Here is a 26,320-nt window from a genome sequence, read left to right on the forward strand (position 1 = left end):
CCTGTGTTGGCAGGCAGATTCTTAACCACTGTGCCATCAGGGAAGCCCTCCCATGAGGTTTTGATATAGCAGTCTATATATGTACAAGATTGTTTTAAGTTGCTGATCTCTTAATTTCAGTTTCATTGCACTATCCTGCATTTGTACTCTCCTCTTCTCATGATTGCTGGTTTTGATATCATATTTGTGTGTGGATGATTTTCTACCTTTACTGTATGTTTGCCTTTACCAGTGAGCTTCCCCATTCGTAATTTTCTTGATTCTAGTTGTGGCCTTTTCTTTTTTACCTAGGGAAGTTCCTTTAGGACTTGTTGTAATGCTGTTTTGGTGATGCTGAATTCTCTTAGTTTTTGCTTGTCTGTAAAACTTTTGATTTCTCCATCGAATCTGAATGAGAGCCTTGCTGGGTAGAGTATTCTTGGGTATAGGTTTTTGCCTTTCATTACTTTAAATATATTGTGCCACTCCCTTCTGGCCTGTAGTTTCTGCTGAAAAATCAGCTGATAACCTTATGATGGTTCCCTTGTATGTTATTTGTTGTTTTCCCTTGTTGCTTTTAATATTTTTTCTTTGTATTTAATTTTTGCCAGTTTGATTAACATGTGTCTCGGTATGTTCCTCCTTGGATTTATCTGGTATGGGACTCGCTGTACATCTTGGACTTGAGTGATTGTTTCCTTTCTCATGTTAGGGAAGTTTTCCACTATAATATCTTCAAATATTTTCTCAGGCCCTTTCTCTCTCTCTTCTCCTTCTGGGATCCCTATAATTCGAACGTTGGTGCATTTAACGTCATCCCAGAGGTCTCTGAGACTGTCCTCGTTTCTTTTTATTCTTTTTTTCTTTATTCTGTTCCACAGCAGTGACTTCTACCATTCTTTCAGCTCACTTATCCGTTCTTCTGCCTCAGTTATTCTGCTATTGATTCCTTCTAGTGTATTTTTTCATTCCAGTTGTGGTATTTTTCATCTCTGTTCTTTAAGTCTTCTAGCTCTTTGTTAAACATCTCTTTTATCTTCTTAGTCTGTACCTCCATTCTTTTTCTGCGATCTTGGGTCATCTTTACTATCATTACTCTAAATTATTTTTCAGGTAAGTTGCCTATATCCGCTTCATTTAGTTTTTCTCATGGGTTTTTGTCTTATTCCTTCATCTGGAACATATTTCTCTGCCGTCTAATTTTGCCTGACTTTTTGTGTTTGTGGTCTCCTTTCTGCTGGCTGGAGGATCGTAACTCCTCTTGCTTCTGGTATCTGCCCTCTGCTGGGTCAGGTTGGTCCTAAGGCTTGTGTAGACTTCCTGGTAAGTGACATTGGTGCCTGCCCACTAGTGGATGGAACTGGTCTTGTCCCTCTGGTGGGCAGGGCCATGTCAAGGGTTGTGTTTTTAGGTGGCTGTGAGCTTAGCATAGCTTTAGGCACCCTGTTTGTTGATGTGTGGAGCTGTGTTCCTATCCTGCTGTTTTTTTGGCCTGAGGTGTTTCAGCACTGGAGTCTGTATGCTGTTTGGTAGGGCCAAGTCTTGATGCCAAAATGGCAACCTCTGGGAGAGCTCACGCCAATCAGTATACTCTGGGGCCTCTTCCACCAGTGTCCTTCGCCCCCCCCCCCCCCACCACAGTGAGCCACAGCCAACCCCCGACTCCCCAGGAGACTCTCCGATATTTGTAGGTACGCCTAGCCCAGGCTCCTATGGAGTTACTGCTTTGTGCTGGGTCTCAGTGTACATGAAACCTTGTGTGTGCCGTCCAAGAGTAGAGTCTCTGTTGCCTCCAGTCGTGCGGAGCTCCTGCATTCAAGCCCTGCTGGCCTTCAAAGCCAAATGCTTTGGGGATTCCTCCTCCGGATGCCAGACCCTCAGGCTGGGGATCCTGACATGGGGCTCAGGACTCTCACTCTTGTGGGAGAACCTCTGCAATATAATTATTTTCCAGTTTGTGGGTCACCCACCCAATGGGTATGGGATTTGATTATGTCACAAAAGCACCCCTCCTGCTGTCTTTTTGTGGCTTCTTCTTTGTCTTTGAATGTAAAATATCCTTTTTCATAGTTTCCAGTCTTTTTTTATCAATGGTTGTTCAGCAGTTAGTTGTGATTTTGGTGTTTTTGCGAGAGCTGGTAAGCTTAAGTCCTTCTACTCTGTCCCTTTTTTGCAGTCAAGGGACTGCTTTTAGCTTGGATGCTTGCTGCGTCTTTCCTCAGCGTGTACTGGCTATTATTCCCTTGATATGGGTTGTGCAGCTACAGTGGCCCTTGCGTGCTCCCGGGCCAGCAGGGGTGGTGCTTGGCACCTGGTGGGGGGTCTTGTATGGGTGGCTGCTCTCAGCGCACTCCCTGGACAGCGGGGGCAGGGCCTGGCGCCTGCTCACAGGTTCCGTATGGGTTTCTCTTTCCACGCCCTCCTGGGACAATTGGGGCAGGGCCTGGTGCCTGCTCTCGGGTCTCATAGCAGTGGCCCGTGCCTGCCTCTGGAGCCACTATGGTGGTGGTGACTTGTACCCGCCCCTGGATCTCCTGTAGGTGGTGTCCTGTTGCCTGGGAGCACACACACAGGGAAAGAAGCTCTTCTGCTGGTTGTGCCCCTCTCCTGGTGCAAGCCCCTGAACAGTGGCACCTTGCCTCTCTGGTGAGCCCAGGCTTCTTCCGGGTACACCCTCAGCTGCCACAGTCCAGCCTCTTCACGCTGTTTCTGTGCACCCAACCCCGGTCCTCTCCCTGAGTCTGACCTCTGAAGCCTGAGCTTCAGCACCCAGCCCCCACCTGCACGGGCAGACGAGTGTCTCAGGCTGGGGAGCACAGGGCGGCGGTGCTGTTCTGACTTCTGCAAAAACCAGTTGCTGCGCTCTCCTCTGAGGCTCTGAAGCAACCCCTCCGTCCAGGCTGATCTCCCTGCCGGAGAGGGGGCTTCCCAGCGTGAGGGCACCTTTCCTCCTTCACAGCTCCCTCCCTGGGGCACAGGTCCTGTCCCGATGCCTTCATTCTCTTTTGCCTTTTGTTCTGCCCGGTTACGTGGAGGTTTTCTTGTCCTTTCGGAAGTCTGAGGTCCTTGTCCTTTCTGCCAGCATTTAGTAGGTGTTCTGTGCGAATCGTTCCAGTTGTAGATGTATTTTTAATGTTTTTGTGGGAGAAGGTGACCTCCACGTCCTACTCCTCCGCCATCTTGATCCCCTCTGTAATCATAGTTTCATTACTTGTGATGGGTCTGTTCATATTTTGTCTTTCTCCCTGGTTCAGTCTTGGAAGGTTGTACCTTTCTAAGAATTTGTCCATTTCTTCTAGGTTGTCCATTTTATTGGCATATGCTCTCCCAATGATTTATTTGTTCATTAGTAAGTATTTAGATGCTTATGATGTGTAAATCCTGAGTGAAAAATAGTGTTAAATCTGTAGTTACCCCCTAATGGATTAACGAAGTTTTGCCCAGAAGAGATACAGCGTTGCCTGCTTTAGTGTCTACGTTAAAATTCACTTGCAGATTTTGTCCCATCTGTAATTGTGTCTGTATGTATGTGCTCATTGGCCAATTGCACATTCTAGGGCTGCGCTGTTGAATATAGTACCCATTAGCCACATGTGGCTATTTAAATTTAAGTGAATAAAAATTAAATAGAATTACAGAATCAGTTCCTCCATCATACTAGGCATGTTTCAAGAGCTCAGTAGCCACTTTGACTAGTAGCTACAGTATTGGAAAACTCTGAATTGTAAGACATTTCCACCATTCTAGGAAGTACCATTGGACGGTTCTGTTCTAGAGAGAGTTTCAATAATATTAAAGTAGTAGTAGTTCTTGTATGGATGCCTCAGGGAGCAGATCACCTTGTCCTTACTAGGTTGGCTGAATGCCTGTGGTTATAGCTAGCATGATTAAAATAGTTTGTTCTTTTAAGCAGGTTAAACAAATGCTTTGCAATGTTGTTTATCCCAGGAGGTAGCCTGGAGATTCCAAAATTCAGGAATTCTCTATTAATGGACCCAAATTAGTGTCATTTACTCTACTGTCTAGGTCAACCCTGAAGGCTATGCTTTTTTTTTTACATTATTCCTGGCCAGAGGTCACCCCACCCCCTACCCCACGCCCTCCTCCTCCACTTACCTACTTGTTGATGTAAATGATCACCCATTTCCTGGTCACTATCAGCCCTCAAACATTTGTCAACTTTGGCCACTTTCCTAGAATAAATCATTGGGCAGTTTTATTGCTTTTGCACCATGAGTGACATCTTTAGCAAAAGCACCCTCCTTCCCAAAAGTATTAGCGAGCCAGGCCTGGTAAAAATAGATAACTTATCATGATGCTTCCTGTTGTGTATGATTCAAGTATCAGATCTATAAATGCTGAATGTGTCGTAGATGGGAGAACATTCTTTTGATGTACTCATAACAATTCACATGATACGGTGAAATACACGTGAATTAGAATGAGGGCGAGGAGACCACGGGGCTAGGCGTTCTTTCTGTGTTTGGCGTGTTTGGATTAACAAAGGGATGAGAGCCGGGGGAAGAGGGTGAGAGCTCTAACATGTTGCTGTAACTCCTGCTGGCCTGAGAGGGGTGGGCAGGTCCTTCAGGGAGTCAACCATGATAAGAAAAAGGGTCTTAGGTCTTTTATCAAAACGTATTGATATTTGTGGTTTTCTTCCCCCAGAGTTGTGGTGACATGCTGGTTAGCAGTTTACTCTCACCTGTCTATTCAAAGTCCACCCTGACCAGATGGTGTGGGTTGTAAACTAAGACACTCAGCAGAGTCTGTCCACCCTCTCCCCTGCCCCAGTCTCTGGGACCCATTAAGAAGGGAGCACACAGGGTGCTACTTTGTGAACGCCTCACTTCAACTAATAGTAAGCTGAGCAAAACCAGGGGGAAGCTTGGAGGCAGTGGACTAAGAGGATGAAAGACCAGAAATCTTTGTCCATGATCACCAGACATCAGAACGTGCTGTTTTCCTAGCTTTTCAATCCTGAATATACATCAGTTGTTCCATTTAACCCATCACTAAGTCTGTTCATCCTTCCTTCCAAGTACCTCTGAAATGTATCCACTCCTCCATTCCACCACCCCAATTGAAATGACCACCATCTTTGCATTAGATTGCTCTCAATATGCCTTCACACAGCAGCCAGAGGGTGACACTGAAAAAGACAAATCTGAACATATCACCTCCCCACTTAAACCTCTTCTTGCTTAGGATAAAGACCAAATGCTCAACCGGGTCTCTTAGGACCTATCTGGCTGACCCCTGCTATACTCTGAACCTCAACTCAACCTCATTCCCTGGACCTTATTAATTATGCTTCTGTCACATAGGCTTTATTCGATTCCTATAATAAGTTAAACTTGTTCCTGCCTCCGGGCCTTTGCACATGTGTTAGCTTGTGCTTGGATAACTCTTCTCCCAATTCCTTCTCACCTGGTCAACTCATACTCATCCTTCACGTTATCAGTTTAGTCACCACCTCCTCTTCATGTATCACTTTTCATCACATTCCTCTCCCCTGGAACTAGGTCAGGTTGAAGTTTTGTATTTATGTGGGTGACTATTTGATTAACTCTCTTTGCTGTAAGATTTATAAACTCCAGAGACAGTATTTTTTATCTTTTACTCACCATTGTAGTCCCAGCTCCTTAACACTATGCCTGGCAGTTGAGACATGAAAAAATCTTTGTTGACCAAATAAGTAAATGGTGACTTCTGTTACCTGCCAGGAGAGGAGCATGGTGTACAAAGGAAGTTGTAGACTTAAGAGCCCTGGGTTCAAATCCTAACTCTGCCAATTAGTTAGCCAGGTGATCTTGGGCAAGTTGATTTACCTAAGCTTCAGTCTTCTCATCAGTAAAATGGGCATAACCATATTTACATGGGGCTGTGAAGAGTAAAGATACTGTATGCCAACTGGGCACCCAGTAGGTTCTCAACAAACATACACATCATCATCATCATTGTTATTGTTATTATCCTACTTGGGGATAATGGGGTAGAAAGTACTCTGGTGAGGTCACAGGGCTCCTCAGGAGGAAGTGACAGATTACACCCAAAAGGAAACAGATAGTAACATTTTTTATTAAATATTACAGTGGATCAAAAAGTACAAAATATCTCTTGCCTGCTATGTGATTGGGAAACTATTGGCACGTAATACAGTATCAAAAGCAGTAATAAGTACAATTTGGAAAACATACAAAATTGAGTGTTTATAGTTGGCTCAGCATTCTTCTGGTAGTGTTTAAACTAATGCAAAGGTTACTCAATAACCTCTCCATTGGGAAACTATATAGTATCACTGGGCCATGTTGCTATATACAAATAATCACCTTACAGAGCATAGAGGTTACATAGCTGGAGTCACCAAAAGTATACAATATTTACAACACAGGAAGGTTTAAAAAAGTATAAACAGCCAAGAGATTATGCTGCTATTCTTCAGACATATTTCAACCATGAGGAGACAAGCAGAATACCAAATACATCAACAGCCAACACTGGAATTTAAGTGCTCAAGATATTCATTGCAATGGTGTGGGTCTCACCAGGGCAGACTTGTTCCCATTTTTCTTTAAAATTGGGACAAGAGTAAAACTAGACCAGATGGGACTTGGCTGACCACGACCAAATGTGACTTGTGGGACAACAAGTGAAGAGAAATAAATGGTTCTCTTTGAAGGCACACTACATAAAATATTTTTGTGGGATCACCTCGAAATTTCCATCAGACACACCAACACAGTGAAATACAGTACTTGAGAATTCATGCACCAGGTCAGAAAGTTGTAAAGTCAATGCTGAGTTTTAACAAACCCTTCTGTATATGCCCTGATAAACAAGTGAACTTAAGAGCTTCTAGCTAGTAAATAAATAAGTCAGTCCTGTGGCAAAAACTACAAGTTCCAATCACTTACTAGAATACTTAATTCTGAAACTTGGTTGGGCTGGTTTTTGTGGGTTTTTTTTTTTTTTTTTCTTTAATGTTGAGTTGCCAAAAGTTAAGCCAGAAATTTTTAAAAAATATTATTTAGAATCTCCAAATCTCCAGTAAATCACGGACTTAGTGCATTTTGAATTGCAACATTTCTTGGAAGCCACACTTCGTAAATAGATTTATGACTCCACTGCCAATTAGATTCCACAGTTTCCTTTACAGAACTACCAATAACAATGGTTTGATTGCACAAAGAAAGGCTTGTGCAATTCCATTCAATAATAAGGCCCCTTGAACTCAAACAATGCAAACAAAGCCCTATTTAAGACTTTTTAAAATGTAGTTCTCAGCCAATGAAGAATTCAATGGTCTTTTTGAAAGATTTCCAAGATCTCTGTTCGGAGTTTTAAAACAACACACTGCTTCTGTTGGGAATGTATACCCCCATTTCTCTTTATTTGTCCTGCTGTTTTGCCAAGGGTATGAGCTTCCTCAGACAGAAACAGTGAATCTCCTCTCGGAAGAGATGAGAAAAACAAAAGCTGGACTATGTTAACATTGTTTGAAAATGGTGTGATCGAATTCCAACATGATGAAACCAGACTGAAATCATTGCAGTGGGGAAAACAAATGCCCCATATTCAAAACGGATAGGTGAGCTCCACCAGGGACAGATGCCCCCATTTTCTTTGAGAAACGAGCTCAGAGAAACCATGTAGGAGCTAGCCCAGGTCAGCTGCAGAAACACTGGAGTTTCCTCCTTCTTCCATGTCCTCTGATTCTGTGACTATTCAATCTAGTGCAGCTTTCTTATATGTGTCCTGGCCAGCATTCTGCCAGCTGGAATTGAGATTTTTTTCCCCCCTCTATCTTGTGCAATAGCAGGATAATCTGCATTCACACATTTATAATCTAAATTCTACTAGTCTATCTATGGTTCTATTAAATATATATATATATATATATATATATATATATTATTCCACAGGAAGGTAAATAATTAATTGAAGCAAATGGAACTCTTAAAACTAGATCTCTACATTCTTTTGTTTCCACCTTTGGATATTAAGTATGTTACACTGAATATTTGGCTTCGTATCATAGAGACATTTCAATACAAATGCACGGCATGCATGGCTTGGTTTAAGAGCCACGGTTTCACTGTTTACCAGTTTTGATTATTTTGCAGTCAAGTTACCTATTTAGAAGTTGAAAATTGTCATCAATTTTCATAGAATGAAATATCTCACAGGTAAAAGGCTTGGTTAACTATGGTTCTAATATCTACCGGTAGTGGTGGGGCAGGGGAGGGTTGACTGGGGAGTTCATCAAAGCAGTCTTACCATCAGCAGGGATGGGACGTGGAAGGAAAATCCACTCTCTGTGTCGATCGACTTTTAACACACTTAGAAAATGCATCCACCTTGATGTTACGTCTCGGCAGCAAACAGAATAAAGTGGCAAGAATGACAGTACACATTCTATACATCTTTTGACTGCTTGAACAGCTTGACCATTTCTTTCCAACAATAAAAGAAATTGTTAAGTGGACTGTATTGCCAGGTGGTTAAAAACATGACACAAATCACCCTATGTGTGTGCATACACACAGAAGTCATGCCCCATAAACCCGAAGAGGATGGCTTTCTTTTGAAATGGGTAATCAGTTTGCCGGTTACCCCCCAAAGATGTGACCTGTGAGGTTCTCCCTGGGAATAGCGAGAAACCAGCTTGAGGAAGGCAATGTGACCACCTATTACTCGAAAGACCACGGCCCTGGGCAGGTATCTGGTGCCTGGGCCTCCCGCTGTTCATTTTCTTCTGGATAGTCAAGCTCTATCTGTCTTCTTCCCAACCCCCTTTCCCAGACTGTTTAAAGGGATCAGTGCCAACACGAATGTAAATCATTTTGGCTTCTATTCTAATTTCTGAAATTCCTAAAATATGTGTGCAGCCCACAAATATGTCCTCTAGACTCTGTTGTTATTCAGCAGCTTGCTGCCAGTGAGGTTTTTGTTTTTATGATTCCTCTGGTATGTAGGACAGTTTCACAGCCTAGATAAGGTAAGTACAATGCTCGATATTTTCACATAACCCAATACTTCAAAGCAAAGCATTTGGCCGGGTAAGCAGTGTATAAGCTCTTTCAACTATGCCATTTATGAGGAACAAAATCCTTAAGTTGCAGATTTGCAAAGGAACGTTCTTTGCACTATTGTGTGCTCAACTGTTTCTTTGATCATTTGTTCCACTAGAATCAGTTGCTTCAATTTGTAAACAATAACATTACCACCCAAAGCTGCTCAAAATGATAAGATGTGGAAAAATTACAAACACACATCAACAACTAAGGACAGTCAGCCTTTAAAACAAAACAAAACAAAATAAAACAAAAACAAGACCTGCAAACAAAAGCGATACTGTTTAACTAAAAAAAAAAAAAAAAAAAAAAAGGGACAAGAAGGAACTGGGAGAAAATAGGACTACCTGTATATAAATTAGGTGAGCAAACAAACAGTGATACGGGTAGTTTTTTAAAGAAGCAAATATATACAGTCAGTTTAACAGTGTTTACTTCTCTGGATTGTTTAATAGTGTCAAAATGAAAGATCTATTGAAGTTTCACTATACATTGCATTGCTTGAACCTTGGAGAGTTTTATGAAGAGAGGGGCATCCCTTGGCATATTTGCCAGTCTTCCTTGCCCCTTCCTCTGAAATATCTGCCCTTTTTTGCCCAGATTGTTTCCTGACCATCAGAACTCAGACGGGGTCCTCTAAGTTCTTCCTGGATACACGTGAATCCCTTCACAAGACCCCCGTGCGAAGTGAACGATCTGAGGTGCGAGGGCATCTGTGTTGGCAGGGGCTCAAGACGGACCAGCCAGGGCTAGAGTCATCCCGGAAATATCAGGTATGCTCACCTCCCCTCTAGGCCCCTTTTGGCCGGGACTGACCTCACCCCGGATTAGAAGAATACTGACTTCTCGTTCTACAAGCCGTCACCCCGAGGCTGAGGGGTGAAGCTCTGTTATCCACGCCATTTGGGGTGCTAGGCAGGACCAGGCTTACAGTTTTGTACTGGGGTGTACGGACGACAGCTGAGAAGATGGGAAGGCGGCTTGAGGGTTTAGAGCAGCTAAAGGGTAAATGCTGTTGTGCAAAAGGTCCCCATACGAACTTCCTACAGGTGTGGCTGCAGCCAAGTGTCTATATAGCTGCTGAGAATTTGTTGGCGACGTAAAAATTCCTCTTTGCATCACAAGTGAGTGGAAAGCCAGGGGCTGCATGAGTGGAGAAAGCACAGTCTGGTTTTTCAAGTACTGCAGAGAATGAGAATACCCAGCCGGGAGCCTGGAGTTGAGGCCCGAGTTACACAGGCTCCCAGAATACAAACCTGGGAAGATAGGGGAGGAGAGGGGCAGCTTGTGGCTTTCCGAGGCGCCCCCGGCATGCCCACCGTGCGTGGCCTTGCTGCCTTCGCTCTCCTGCTCTGAGGCCTTCTCCTTTCCAGAGACCTCCTTGGAGGGGTCCAGAGGAGACACGGCCCGGGCCTTTTTCCCGGCGATCACAAGGTCCAAATCCTCCAGGCTACGCTTTATGGGACGCGCTGCACCAATGTTCTGAGGGCTCATTTTCCGGTGCAGGATGGGGTGGACCATGCCTTCCATCTTCCTGAAATTCTCCAGTCTCACAGGGTGAGGTCTTCCCGATCTGGAAAGCGATTCAGGGTATTTTTTAGGGGCCGACATGGTCATGGGCGATACCCGACAGGCCTTGGGGTGACAGTCTCGACTCTGGCTGTTTATGACCTGGAACTGGGAGGTGCCCTTGCTCTCCTGAGGCCCGGGCGCCGAGTGGGCCAGGCCCAGGGCCTTGCCAGTGGGTTTGTGAGGGTTCTTGGGAAGGCTCAGGTCCGTTGGCTGATCGTCTGTGAGGGCTTCTGCTGCAGCCGACTTTTTGTCTTGCAGATGTAGAGACGCCAGATAATTTACGTGGAGCTTCTCTTGGTGTTTGTGGGAAGGAAAAGAACTGTTTTCCGATTCCCTGTACATGTCCCTGCAAGGGTACTTGGATGTCTGTTCGTTATGCAGATGGTGTTCAGTGTGTCTGTAGAGGCTGTGGAGATGAGGAGATGAGTAGAAATCGGCCAGGCAGCTAGGCATGTGGGAGTGGGGAAGAGCCCTTCTCTCTAGCAGTTTCTCCTTGCCCTCCTGAACGTCTTGCTTGAGGACATAGGAGTCGGCAAGGGGGCTAAGGTGATGCTTGGAGAAGCTGCAGCGGTGGGGCTCCGATCGACTCAGTTTGTCGTGCTTAAAAATGTCACCGATGCTCTTTCTCTCCTCTGAGGGCTTGCTTCTGAAACTCTGGACGTGCTGAATCACTGACGGCCGGCTGACTGCCATGTGGTCAGCGCTTTGGCCGTGATGGGCCTGGGACAAACCCGAACACCGGTCGTCCCTCACAATCAGTTTCTTTTTGCTGATCAGAGGGGGTGGGGAGCCATAGGGGTAGCTGCTGGAGAGGCCGGCCCCGCTCACTTGGGACAAAAGTTTTTTCTTGGCCAGCGGGGACATGATGCCTGGGTTGCCCCTTGAGTAGAGCAGGGGGGTGTAATTAAGTCCATGGTTCTCATTCATGGGCCCAGTCAAGTCTTTGTCTTTGAACATGTCAAATGACTGGACCACAAGGACCTTCGGGGTCTGCTTGAGTGCACTGTGGATGTCGTCACTGCCCAGCTGGTCCACCTTCACGGTGCAGTTGGCGATATAATCCGCCATCGCGGGGAGTTTGTCGTCCTCCATTTCACTCTGGTTGGCCAGTGGTGGCTGCGTGGTGGGGAAGCCGGGGAAGGACGCTTCTTGGAGTTCATTTTCAGGGCTCTCTGTAAAACAGCAGGGCTTGGGTTCTTGTTTTGAGTCCAGGAGAGCACTGGGAGAGGTGCGCGACTGTTTGCCAGCGCCGGGGATCGGGGCTGGATCCCTTTCGGGGGCCAGAGGGGCGCTCGCGAGTGGAGGGGCAGGCCCCTTCTCTCCCGCCTCCTCGTTGCTGGCACCTTGATCTGTGTCGTCGTCCTTTTCTGGGTCTGCTCGGGACACCAGGGGCCTTGCTGCAAAATCCTGGTACCCTTCCACTTTTTTCTTTGTGTCTGCTACTGGGAGGGGCTCAGTGATGCTTTTCTGGTGTAAAGTCTCTTGTTCCTTCTCTTGCTCTGACGAAACCTGATAAAATATTGCAAAAGATAGTCAGAAGGAAGCCAAATGCGTTGACACTTTATGCTATGAAATAAAATATTACACACAGCCGTTTTTTGAAAACAGCCTTTTCAGTCAGCTCATGGAGTTTCTGTAAAGCTTTATTACTCCCCAATCATGGCTCTAAACAAAGAAATATAAATTACAGAAACATTAGGGGAAATATGCATATTCACTCCAGTCCCTTATGAGATACCTATCAAAATAGCAAAGAATTATGTACTCCCGGTATACAATCATATCACTCCTTGATTCTAATATATAGTTTAATTCTGAGGTTGTTTTCTTGTCAAATCAGTCAATTATCCAAATGAGTTTTAAATTACATGTTGCGGTTTATGACACTTTGGAGAAAGATTTTTTTAGAATCTTTCAAAAATCCAACCCCGTGTCAACAACAAACTTACTAAAATCCCTTGTTTTTTCTTCGAGAGAGCAACTCCCGTCCTAACATGTGCAATATGATGGGTTAAATCAGCAATGCTTAAGTGTTAATCATTTCTACCCAGTGCCATATGACATGCAGATAAAGCTAAAATATTGAAAAATTATGCAGATGCAACGTCAGCCTGTCTACCTGAGGGACAGAAGGACTCCAAGTCCTTCTAGGCTGCAGCAAACTACATTTCCATTAAAGCTGAAAATGAAATTGTCAAAATTCAAGCAGTGAATGCCACAACACATACAGCTTTTCTGTTCACTGAAATAAGTTGTAGTCAATGAGACGGATGGTCTTTATGTGTCCCTACTGACAGAAGTTGTGGGTACAATTCGACTCATTCACTGCATTACGTAGCTGTGCAGACTTTGGCCTTAGAAGGTCATCTTAACTTTCCATCTGTGACCCAGGGGGACTGGCAAGTTCTTTCAAAACTTCTGTCATTCTGCCCTGGTGTGTCTTGGTGGAGAACAGTCACAAAACGGTTATATTGAGATGGTCTTCCCCCCCACCCCCCACCCCCCACCTCATCCCTTGAATATTTTTCTTCTTTGTTAAGGAAAGAAGTGCCTACCACTTTAGAATCTTTGGGCAAGATTGAGGATGCTGGTGTAGGGGTGCATAGGAACAAAAATTTTAAGGAACCATACCCATTTCATAGATATTTCTCCTTAAATCCACTTCAAGATATCCCTGTTTTTTAGGGATGCTTATCATCATTCTTTTCCTTTCTTTGTTTTTGTACTAATAGCTGCCTTTTCCAGGACAAATATCATTACTTGTTCTACATTAACAATCATCATTGGTCTCGTGAGCTTATACACCACATGAAAATATAGAAAAATGACTATGGCTAGGGAAAAAGGCATATCGCATTTAAGTGTTAGCTTCTGATGGGGCTGTGGAGGAGTCTCAGCCCCACTGATGTCTCTGTGACCTAGGCCTTCCGCTACACGGAGTTCTATGTTTTTGGTTGTAAACAGGTTTAGGAGGTCATTGAAAGCTAGGCAGAAAAAAAAAAAAAGTAAAGGACCCTTTTTGTAGGATGGCATTTTATGATTTGCCTTAGTATATATTAAATGGTACCTTCCCACCACACAGCTTATAATCTGATTACTTGAAGATAGATAGTGGGTTTGACTAGAAGGGCTTTTTAAGCCCTCCTATCTCCAAATTAAAAACAATGACAATAATAACAACAACAATAAAATTCAAACCCCAAACACACAGTCAATGAGAAGAAATATACTTGCTATGTATGGAAATATATATAGCAAGTATATTTCTATATAGAGAGAGAAATATACTTGTTATATATATATAACATGGGTCTGTGTAGGAGGCGGGGAGCAATTCTTATCTTTGCGTCAACCTTGGAGAGAGGGTGTGGGATTCCAGGTAGTTTAGATAACCTGATCATAATCACCTTGGTCACTTAGATACTTACAGTCCCTGAAGGGAACCTGTGGGGGCCTACAGGAAACAGGGATCCTTAAGGCTTTCAGGATTTCTGTGGACCGCAGGGCATCGGGCTCTACTCTTGACAGTGGTCACCTCCCAAGCTGATGGGCTCAGGGCATGGGTTGAGGATTCCTCCCCAAACTCACAAACCAGCCCTTTCAATTCTCATGCCCAGAGTGGAGCCATTCAAAGGTCAGCTGGCCTCTTGGTCCTCAGTTTGTCCCCTGGTGCTTTGGCAATGCTGTACATATGGTATCTAATAGAACTCACTGATCCCAAGCCCTATAATAAATCACCAGACCAACAGGATAAAGGGAGAATGGAATGTAAGCCTTAACTTGGAATTTCCTTGCTTTTGGCCATTTATGTTGCAAGCCTGCAGATGTTTAGAAATCTCTGCATCACCCCCCCCCCTTTTAATTACTAGAGCTTAAAATAATTATGAAACAAAAATTAAAGCAAATTTCTCTTCTTGGTATTAATATTATCTTCTTACACAGGAGTCAGTTCAGTAAGTTAATTTCTAGTTAGGAGGCTGGTGTGTGTGTTGTGAGGGTGTTTTAAGCCGGTGTTTAATTAGAGGGTCTCTTATGTGTTCATTATAAACCTGATTTTTAGGGAGTGTTTAATATCAGCACCAAAGTTCCCTCTGGGGTTGAATCTTAGAACATGCTGTCTTCAAATGTGGCTGCTAAGTTTTTTTTGTTTTGGTTTGGTTTTGTTTTTTTTTTTTTTTTTTTTAATGGACGGCAGAGTTTTTTATTATTCATCTTGAAACAGAGCCCAGCTCACCCCCCATGACTGTCTGGACGATGATAGTAACGGCTTCTACCAGAGAGCTGCTGGGGGCTGTGGGTAGCTGGGGCCTGTTTTAAAAGGTTCAGAAACTACCTGTTAACAAGACAGATAATCATGGTTTCAGAGGAACCATTTCAAAATTCCCCTATAAATATAATATATACTTAAGATGTTTCTAAATTGGTCTTAACCCAAGTCTGGTGCACAGAGGTCAATTAATGGAGGCAAACAAGTCTCTGAAGTTTTTAAGACAGTCCTGCAGAGACACAGCAGATCCCACAATGCGTGTTTTAAAGTCACACCAGCTCCTCAGACAGGCTGGCTGTGAAATGGCAAAGAAGCCACATCTTTCACACGGGAGTCCCTTGGCTTTAAGAGCTGGAGCTCTGGCTCCTTCTACCTCAAAGTCGGGTCTGCTCTCAGTTTTCTACAGAACGTTTGCTTCCTTCTAGATCCTACTATTCTTGGCCTATCCCATTTAATCCACGTGCTGCCCCGAAAGGCCCACTACTCAGGCGACTGTGAAGTTTAGATGATTAGGTTTCTCAGTCTGGTGTTGTCCCTGGCAGGGACGCCGCTAGGGACGCAGGGCTCCAGAAGGCCCCGAGGCAGGACCAACCCCACAGAGGCATTTCTGTGGAGGAGCCCAACTCACCTCTGATGCATCCTGGGCCTTTGGGGCATTCTCGTTTTCTTTCTTGCTCTTAGAGATTTCGTGTTTGATGCGTTTGGCTCCTGATACTTTTGTTTTATTCTCGTTTTCCTGTGAATTGTTCTCCTGTTTTCGAGGTTTGATTGGAGGCAGGGGCTTATCTTCCTCTCCTTTAATAAACCTTTCATACGGCAGGATTAATCTACAAGGGTATCAGAAGAGAGGATCGGTCAGGGCAGGCAATTCCAGGAGTGCTGATGCTATGGGGGTTTACTTTCTTGTCTCAATACAGGCAATTTATCGAGTGACTTCATCTTCCCCGGTCAAAACCAGCACCTGGTAGCTCACATACTGCTTTGCAAGACCTCTTTCTTGTTTTGCGAAGCTGTACACCGAGGCTACCAATGGACACATCCAAAGTCACATCATTATCACTGCCCATGGGACCTGGCTAAATGCTGATAACAACATCACAATAATAGCAACTATAATGCTAGCTGCCATTCACTTATCATTCTGCCAACAGCTGTTTATTGAGCACTTACTATGTGTCAGGCAGTGTTCTAGGCACCAAGATACAGCAGCGAGCAAGATATTCAAAGCCCCTGAGGCTTACATTCTAGTAAAGTACTAGTATGTGCCAGGTAATGCCCTAGGTACATTATATAGGTTATTTCACGTAATGTCCACAACATCCCTATGGAGTATTTACTATTATTGTTGTCGTTATTATTATTCCCTTTTCAACAGATGAGGCAACTGAGGCCCATAAAGGCTAAATAGTTTGCCTGAGTCACCCCATTTGTTAGATGTGGAATTTGAACCTAGTTCTGCCTGTCTCCCAAGTTTGCATTCATTCATGTCAAAATATAGACCAGACACTTAAGATAAAGAGGTTACAGGAGGGAAGCACGGCACAGCGGGGAGACGGCTGTCTTATCCAGAGCTCTTAGGGGGGTAGGTGCCTCCAATATGAGAAGCTCTGTTTTGGGGTGCCAAGTTAAAGAGGGCCGCAGAGAGAAGGAAGGCAGGCAGAACGTTCAAGCCACAAAAATCAGAGGGCTGAAAAATTCAAGCATTTTAATTATATAACTTTTTAAACAAAGTACATAAAATTGCTCTAAAAAGAGAAACATCAAACAGCTCTTGTTTTAATCTGTTTTCCCTTTGCAACATAGCGCTTGATCTGAAAGGGAAAAATAGCTGATGTAATTAAACGGGATGGATTGCATTACAATCTCAGTTTCAACTTCAGTGATTAAAGTTTTTATAATGCATTTGGTATGATTAATGACTCACTGTGGGATTAATACAAGACTCAGCCTTAAAAATATGAACTTTAATACAGCAAACATAATTTGTTTTAAATAAGACAAGTTGACTCAATGAAGAAAATGTACTTGGCTTATAAACAACATAAATCTGTTCAAATATTGGGAACCGTAATTATTTTTAAACTAAGACTCCCAGGCAAAAACTTCTTTGGCTTGGATATTTGTTAGCTATCCTAAAACTGGTTTCTAACTATGCAATTTGGATCTCAACTACTTAAACGTACACAACTGTTTGGGTTTGTGAGTACAGACGTGGGGACATTTGTGATCATGATATTTCACTCTTTAATAAAATACCAAGTAAATTATGGGAAAATCAAATCTCAATTTATAGCAATTAGAAACAAAAGTCATTACTGAGCATGCTCAGGCAAGGTATGTGCAAGAAGGCGTCAATAATAGTTTCGAGCCCTGCATCTGGCAGTGGGCCAGCCATGAAGATCAACACAGCCCATGGGGAATAGTTATCTTCAGATCCCATTACAAACTGAGTTTAAACATGTTACAGCTGCTAAAACTGGAAACTGTTCTCTCTATGTAGACTTACTAAAATAATATATGGCTGCCAAATACCTGCTTCCCACTGTAATATTACAGTTAATGTTTATATAATAAAAAGCATAACTAAGCAGAAGAGAGAAAAAAGCAATCTTGTTCATACTTGAATGTATTCCGTCTCATCTGTAAAGTCCCCAACATTCCCCCCAGTTGCTTTTATCTGCATGGCTCTGCCAGGGACTTTATCCCCTTCAGCAGTGGCAGGTTGGGGATTTTTGTCCGGGAGCAAAATGCATTGAATATTTTAAATTAGGAAAAATATGTTAAATTGACTTTAATGAAAACATATTTTTATTGTTAGGACAGATAGGTTTGTTTTACTTTTGTTTGGTTGCCATGGGAACCCAAGGAGCATTGAAGTCTGGGTATTCCAATGGTTATTGTTTGTTGGTACCACCCTCCCCCCAAACTCCACTCTCTAATTGAGATGGTGGCACCGTGAGGGACTCCCTTCACTAAGGATGACAGCATTACCTCTGAGTGTGGGGAAGGGGGTGAGAGGAAGCAGAGAACTGGGTGGGAGAGACACCCAAGGTGAGGACCCCTCACCTCAGGTCCTGATAGTCCTGGGCCAACCCAGCTTTCTAGATGGGTGCTAAGGAGACTTTAATTTCCTCGCACAATTTTGCAAGTTCAAGAAGCAGGGCAACACTTCTATTTCATTTCTTTCCTTTTTTTTTTTCCCTTTCCTTCATTTTTTTTTTTTTTTTTTTCTTCCCTTCACTCAGCTCAGCAGCTGGCTGGCTGACAGCAGTAAAAAATACATTTCACTTTGCTGGTCAAAGGCCTAAAGCCAGAAGCAGGAAATCTGGAATTAAATGTTTCTTGTATCTGGAAAGAGGCATGACTAAGGTAAAACTGAATCCAAACACAAACCCTGCTTGTTCAAGGCTTCCAGAGGGAGAGTGTGTGTGAGTGTGTGTGTGTGTGTGTGTGTAAAGGTCAATTGAGTGTTTTTTTTCCCTTCTAAATCACTGAAAGATAATTATAGTGGCTCAGGGAATAAAGGCTCCCGAAATAAAACAAGAAAGGCAGCAGCTAAAAGGAAACAAGTAGAAATATGACCAGCTAAGCCCTGAAGAGCAGAGCTCCCCTCACCCAGCACACAAACAATCGCTGTTCATATAGTGATTTCCGTTTGGTACGATTTTCACTGAATGTTTTTTCAGTTATCCTGTCATGGTACAACACAATTACCCCAAAGGATATGATCTTATCATCTGATTATTAGAAGTTTTTACACAGTACAGAGGACGAAAGCTATTATAGGTTTCTGAACATTTAAACATTTAACGTACATGCGATACCAGTGAAAACAGGTTAGCCAACATAAGGTCAACATTGCCCAATGCAGCAAGCGTTGTATAAAGAATTTAGTATAAAGCAACATGACTGCACCTTACAACAAAGATTTAATCAGCCTCTAAACTGTACAGATAAAAGCAAAAATGCACCCCAGCCCCTAAGAACTCATTACACAGGAGAAATATTTTCAATGGATTGCAACTCTAAGAATGTGGTTTGGGTTTCTGGTGGATGGAAGTAATAGGGAAGAGAAGCAATATATTCATTAGAAAATCCAGAGAAATTCCCCCTCCCACCCCCCACCCCCCAATTTAATGTAGTCTGAGGACTGAGAGCTAAGCAGATAAATGGGCCTTTACTATTATCCAGATTTCACATTTCAGATTAGCAAAATGCTTATTTACGATGCCATTAATGGATCTGAAATAGGTAAGCCATCATGTATTAAAAAATAACATCTTTCCATAGACATAAGAATTGTAGCAGCATGAGATTTTATTTTTCCCTAGGAATAATACAAGAATAACATTTTCCACCCCAAAGCAGAAACAGTAGGGGAGCCTTTTTCTATCACGGAGATTCTTACTAAATTCAGTCACTGTGAAAAGCAAGATTTTTTTCTCCTTCTCCTTTTTTTTTTTTTTTTCTTAAATAAAGACAACTTAAAATCAACCCAAGTTAAAATTAACAAATCAGTGGCATTATAACCTTGATTTATTAGCGTCTGAGCCACTAAATTATCATCATACAAGAAACTGCTGGTTTGAAAAGATTTCTGCTTTGTTAAATCTCAACTTAAATAATGGTGCTCAGTATACTAGGTTTTTAGATCTGCCTCATCTGATATTATGAAAAATTCAGTACATTTCTCTTCAGCAGAAGTCAAGGGTCAGCAAATCTATTACTGTAATGTAAGTAATCTGGCAACCTGCCAACTCTTTCTCCCTTTTATTATTTTTTTTAAACACGAAGGCAGATAATTTTATATTTACAAATTCTGAAATCCTCCAGGGCCTTGCCTCTCTTTCTCAACAAAAAGCAGCAGCTTCATGTTCAAGAAATGAATATTGCACATGTCCTCATCATTTGCATTTCATACAAAAGAAGAAAAGACCCTTCATCTTTATTAGGCAACATTCCCCTCCCCTCCGCATAGACAGAGGAAAAATAATGTCAAATCTCATCAGAACGAGTAACCACTAATGTCTCCTGTATTGACTAATGCTTGCATGGAATGACTGACTGAATTTTGGGGCCAAAACATTTAGCAAACAGTGCTTAAGAGGAGAAATGAGAATCCATGTATTTATAGAGCTCTGAAAAATGATATTATAAGAATGTCTAGGACTGATTCAGTCTGAAGAGTTAGAAGAAGTGGCAAATCTTTTTTTTTTTTTTAATTTATTTATTTATTTTTGGCTGTGTTGGGTCTTAGTTGCTGCGCGAGGGCTTTCTCTAGTTGCAGCGAGCAGGGGCTACTACTATTCATTGCGGTGCGTGGGCTTCTCATTGTGGTGGCTTCTCTTGTTGCAGAGCACTGGCCCTAGGCGGGCGGGCTTCATTAGTTGTGGCACGTGGGCTCAGTAGTTGTGGCGTGCAGGCTCTAGAGCGCAGGCTCAGTAGTTGTGGCGCACGGGCCTAGTTGCTCCGCGGCACAGTGGCAAATCTTTAGGGTTGTATATGAACCTCAAACTTACCCTAGTTACTGCATAGGCACTTTGATGCTATCAAACCAGTGAACAATTCGAGGCCCAGATTTCTACTGGTGCCTTTGCAGCAGAATATCTTAGGGGCAGAGGGAATAAAGTTGGCGTGCATATCAGGGCAAAAATGCTACTACTATGCTTTTAACTATTAGGTTTTATCGTGGCATTAGAAAAGAAATGACATATTGGTTCCACTGGGGCTTCAGACCTGATCTGATCCCAAATGGAGTTATTATACCTCCAGGTTGATTCTAGGGTCGATAAATTCTAAGGTTTGGCCAGACATTTCCCTTCTCAGCCAGAAACTGAAAATATATAACTTCACTGTGAAGTGTGAGAAGCACTCTTTCACCAAATATGGAGCCAGTAGAAGGTATGTTTTTCTTTTTTGAAGATGAAGTACACACACTTGTTAAGGTTCCAAGAAACATGGAAAGTTCTAATCTCACATACTGTTCACCTCCAGCTCAAGGTACCAGACCATCACTATAAAAATGGCTAAAGAGCATTTGTTGGCGGCGGGGGGGGCGGGCAAGTACCAAAACAAAAGCCAAATACACAAATGTGCTGCTACGTCAACGTGCGGATCAGTGGGAATGTTTCCTCAGTGGGCACAACACTGGTTGAGTATAATGGCAATTATGCCGCTTTGTTCCTACTCTTTTAAAAGCCAAGCTCCATCTAAGAAAAAATGTGGGCTCCAGATGAAGATCTCCACCAGTTTATGGTATAAGTAAGTTTCAGTGGAGCAGAAAAAATGGTGTGCAGAGTGCGGAGCAAAATATCAGTCACAAAGAGAGCGGAGAAAGAGGACTTCAGTGTCAGCTTCTGACAGACGAAGGTGTGAACTCAAAGCTTGGAGCACCGAACCATGGAGGGAGGCGCCACACTGACATGCAGGCCACGGGGAATAAGCCAGTGGCAGGACCCACCTGAGCCAAGAAAACGGTGGGAGAATGCAACATGGGTTCTGTGTGAAAGACTCAGCTTGCCCATGAGCTACCAACGGTAAACTGTACAGAGCTCTTTAAAAAGGAAGTAGGTAAAAAGAGCATCATTTGTATTCCACTCTAAGATGCCTAAACGGCACGTGGCCCATTATTATCAACGACCACTATCAATGGCCTCTCGTCTTCAGAAAATCTCTGCCTTGGGAAAATAATCAGCTCACTAGGGGCTTCATTACCTACTCAAGGGCAAGCAGAAGATGAACAAGAAAACCTTGTGAAGGCACTAATTTTCTCCATTTGCCCCAGTTGTGGGAGAGTTGTTTCTGAGGCCCATTGATGACTCTATGCCTTCCCATAGTCGTGGAGTAACTGTGACCCTAACTAAGCAAAGAGAGGAAAGAACGGTGCTGGGGTCCCTGGCTTGATGGATGGTGGCTTGACTCCCATGAAGGAGGGTCAGCGTGAGAGACGCAGCTCCAGGATGACAGGCCCCTGACCCGAATACATGGGCTGTGGGAGCCAGGCTTAGCGGGTGGGGGGGGGGGGGTGGAGAGAAACTCCTGGGTGTTCTTCTGAATCTCTTTCAAGGGCAGATGAACATCATTTCAAGAATAACAGACAAATACAACTACAGCGTTTTCAACATGATGTGCACCCCCAACATGAAGGGTCCATATGTAAAAGCACAAACAACTGTCGCATTCAAGTCCCACGTAAGTGAGACACCACACATCCCAGAGCTTCTGAAATGTTCAACAATTCCCCCAAACATGTATCACTTTGATCAAACTTTGTAATAACTTGCACAAAACCAAAATGTTCCAAGAGGTTTTCAGTGGAAGAGTTAAGGGTATATTTTAATGGTAAACAATTACATTCTTCTGTCATCTGATACTTTTTTTTTCCTTTCTTTTTTGGAAACATGCTTTCTGAATTTTCAATAGTTCCTTTGTGAAGGCATCTGTTACTCACATAATTGAAAAGATGTTTGTGCAGTGGCATGCTTGAGAATACAGTTATTTAATCTTAATGATAAAGCCCTGAGGACAGAAAATCATAAGTAGAAACCTCTTGTTATTTATCAAAAAGAAAAAGGGCTAAGACACCTAATCTATTCTCAAATTTAAATTCAGGCTGGATGAAAACTATCAATAAAACATGGAACCTGCAAAGTTTCTTAAATACTATAGCAAGGTTCAAAGGGGGTTGGGTACGGGGAGTGGGAAGAAAACAAAAATGAGACAATAAGGGGGCTGGACAAAGAAGAAACTGCTGTTTGGCAAGCCTTTTTTGGGTCAAAGAACTTGCTGTAGTTTACAGCATGACATACACACTTGATTAGTTTGTGCCTGAGGGTGTTTTTACACTCAACAGTGTAAACTCCAACTTCTATTAATTACAACTTGCATTTAGAGGCAAATTTAAGAATTTTTAAATAGAGATTTTTCAAAGGCTGTTGTTTATTTTTTTTTAAACAGAAACCAGTTTTTCTACTCCAGGGCCTGGCTGGGGTTCTGTTTTCCTTTTTAAAAGTTTCTTGAAAAATCCAGGCATTGGAAAGTTATCAGAGCATTTTAGGCATGCTGAGTGATACGGAGGGAGGCTCTTGCTTATGAAATTACCTGACTGTCCTTTGGGGAGAAATTCTTTACAGATGAGAAGCTGCTCCGGCCATAGGGTGCTTACATCCACCCAGTTCAGGTGCCTTATAAGAACAAGCCTGACGGGGTATCATTGGAAGAGCAGCAGCAATACCTTATTTAGTCTGCCTAAATCTCAACACTTTGTGTTAGATTTTGGGGGTCGCTGGTTGCTGATAAGGGCCAGGTGGCCTTCTGTGGGTGTGGGGAAAAGGGAGATGAGAGCGCCTGGGCGGCGGTATTACAGAAGCGTTACCAACAGAGTACCCGTTGGTCAGAGTCCCCGTTACCAAGACAGTGTTTACAAAGGAGATGCAAGTCCATAGATTGGTCGACCCCACCATGGGTGAGGATGGGGCACGGTCTACCCATTGGACCTCAAGGCAAGAGACTGAACAGACACTGAGAGGATAAACTATAATACCTGCCTTTGGTGTATCCAATTTGGAAATTCAGCCTTAGACCTCTCCTGACTGCCCCTTCTACCAACTCATTCCCTACCTCTTTGTACACATTTCCTAGAGAAAGCTGTCCTTTTTGTTTGGATTTAATTTAATTCATTCAACCCCTAATTCTTGAGTCCCTGGTATGTTCACGACACAGTACTGGGTGCACTGGTGAGTCTCAAGGAAAGCAATACCACAAGGTCCTTGCCCTCAAATATAATTTCTTTACTGTTTCTGAGTTCTACAACTGAATTATTTTAGGCAGTGTACGATGATCTATCTTAGGTTCTAACCTAATCTCTTTAAGGTCCAGTTCATAAATTGGTACAACCACTATGGAGAACAGTATGGAGGTTCCTTAAAAAACTAAAAATAGAACTACCATATGATCCAGCAATCCCACTCCTGGGCATAAATCCAGAGAAAACCATAATTCAAAAAGATACATGTACCACAATGTTCACTGTAGCACTATTTACAATAGCCAGGACATAGAAGCAACCTAAATGTCCATCGACAGAGGAATGGATAAAGAAGATGTGGTACATATACACAATGGAATATTGTATATATATTGCCATAAAAAAGAACAAAATAATGCCATTTACAGCAACCTGGATAGATCTAGAGACTGTCATACTGAGTGAAGTAAGTCAGAGAAAGACAAATCTAGAACGTCACCCATATGTGGAATCTAATTTTAAAAAATGATAAAAAATGGACTTATTTACAAAACAGAAACAGACTTACAGATATCAAAAACCACTATGGTTAACAAAGGGGAAATATGGCGGGGAGGGATAAATCAGAAGCTTGGGATTAACGTACATACACCACTATATATAAGGTAGATAACCCATGAGGACCCACTGTATAGCACAGGGAACTCTACTCAATATTCTGTGATAATCTATATGAGAAAAAAATGAATATATGTATATGTATAAATGAATCACTTTGCTGTATACCTGAAACTAACACAACATTGTAAATCAACTATACTCCAATAAAAAAAAAAATCCAGTTCAAATTCTAGATCCCCACGCTGGAAGACTCTGCTTATTCCATTTGGAAATTTTCTCTTCTTTCTTTGATCTCTGTTGGACTTATTATCTGTATCTATTACTTCCTTACCTAAGGTTTTTATAGCCTTAAATATTTAACTCTGTTTCATGTACGTATGGACTGTGAGTCGGGTCACAGAAGATACGGTCATGCCCAGCAACCCCACTACTGGGCGCGTACCCAGAGAAAACCGTAATTCACAAAGACACGTGCACCCCAGTGTTCACTGCAGCACTATTTACAATACCCAGCTCATGGAAGCAACCTAGATGCCCATCGACAGACAAATGGATAAAGAAGATGTGGCACATATATACAATGGAATATTACTCTGCCTTAAAAAGGAATGAAATTGGGTCATTTTCAGAGATGCGGATGGACCTAGAGACTTATACAGAATGAAGTCAGAAAAAGAAAAACAAATATCGTATATTAACGCATATATGTGGAATCCAGAAAAATGGTACGGATGAACCGGTTTGCAAGGCAGAAATAGAGACACAGAGGTAGAGAACAAATGTATGGCTACCAAGGGGGGAAAGTAGTGGGGGAGGGGGGAGGTGGTGGGATGAATTGGGAGATTGGAATTGACATATATACACCAATATGTATAAAATAGATAACTAATAAGAACCTGCTGTATAAAAAAATTAAATTCAAAAAAATAAACAAAAAATAAAAAAAAAATAAAAAGAAAGCAAATTTTATAAAAAAAAAAAAAGAGAGGGTCACAGCACCTCCCAGTTCTAGTGAGTTGGCAGTAGTGCCTACGGGCGCCATATTGAGGAGAATTGTGAAGCTGAGCCTGGGTTCTCGGGAAGCGGCATCATGTTCCCTTAGCAGTCTCTGCCATGAATGTGGCAGCATGGGCACATCCTCATTTTTTGCCAGCCCTATTCTTGGTAGATGTTCAAAAAACACCAACTGGCTCTTGAGGGCAGCAGCAAAGGAAAAAGGCAGTCAATCAAATGGCAAATCTATCCTACCCAAGAAAAAGAAACTGGCCACCAATTTCAAAAGTAATCTTAGGCTCTGTTGATAGACTGACACTGCCCACATCCCAAGAAATACTATATGCCACATCTGGAACAGCTTTGGGTCTTCTAAGTGACACAAATGGGAGGCATTTACACGAGAGCAAGCCAAACTGGTGAAAGTCCATATATCGTGCTCTGAGGCTTGAATGAATGGATTAGGAAGACTTGAAGTGAGAGAGGAGCTTTGCCAAGTGTATGGAGGCCCATCACCGAGAAAAAAGAGCATGTGGAATGAGTCAGCCCCAAAAGGCAAGGTAGAGTCAATGGGAAGCCACAGGTATGTTGCTCAGTATGGGGAAGAGTGTACAGATGAAGAGTGCCTTCAACAGTGGTGCTTCTTCGTTGCCTTCCCACTGCAGGGCGATTAAGCAGAGGCTGGATTATAGCCCGATGCCAGAGACAGTTCAGTCCTCATGGAACACAGCAGCCCACAGGCATGTTTAGTTTAGTTTACATAAAATATTTTCAGAAATACTGGAGCCAGTATTTGTAAGTTGGGTGATTTCACATAAAAATTATCTCCAGAACATGGAAGGTCTGGAAGCACCGAGACTGTATCCTTCTAAGGCAGTAAGTGTCGCTGATCCCCCTGGGCCTCTCTCTCGCCCGGCTGTGTGCTTGGCACTTTCCAGCCTGGCCACACCTGTGCTCACCCATGCTACCTGCCCCCATCAACATCTGAGTTTGTGACCACTGGTGTGGAGCGCTGCTTCTCCAGTGACCTGGTGAGAGGGACTAGTTTCCTAAATTTCCTGTCTG

The 26,320-nt window shown here is 42.9% G+C and overlaps 1 protein-coding gene and 1 long non-coding RNA gene across 5 annotated transcripts in view; both read right to left on the minus strand.

The window, feature by feature from the left end:
- LOC309635829 overlaps nt 1-26,320 on the minus strand; it is a 501,182-nt gene that overhangs the window by 293,686 nt on the left and 181,176 nt on the right. The gene's annotated exons all lie outside the window — the stretch shown is intronic.
- ARID5B (AT-rich interaction domain 5B) overlaps nt 6,041-26,320 on the minus strand; it is a 188,136-nt gene continuing 167,856 nt past the window's right edge. For all 4 annotated transcript variants that reach the window (XM_082407414.1, XM_082407415.1, XM_082407416.1 and 1 more), the window contains 2 exons: nt 15,524-15,722; nt 6,041-12,137 (listed from right to left, as the gene is read on the minus strand). In XM_082407414.1, coding sequence (XP_082263540.1) covers nt 9,984-12,137; nt 15,524-15,722 — 2,353 coding nt within the window. In that variant the 3' untranslated portion in view covers nt 6,041-9,983. The remainder of the gene's footprint in view (nt 12,138-15,523; nt 15,723-26,320) is intronic.

This window comes from Balaenoptera borealis (genome assembly GCF_965194805.1).
Source record: "Balaenoptera borealis genome assembly, chromosome: 10".
NCBI lineage: Eukaryota > Metazoa > Chordata > Mammalia > Artiodactyla > Balaenopteridae > Balaenoptera > Balaenoptera borealis.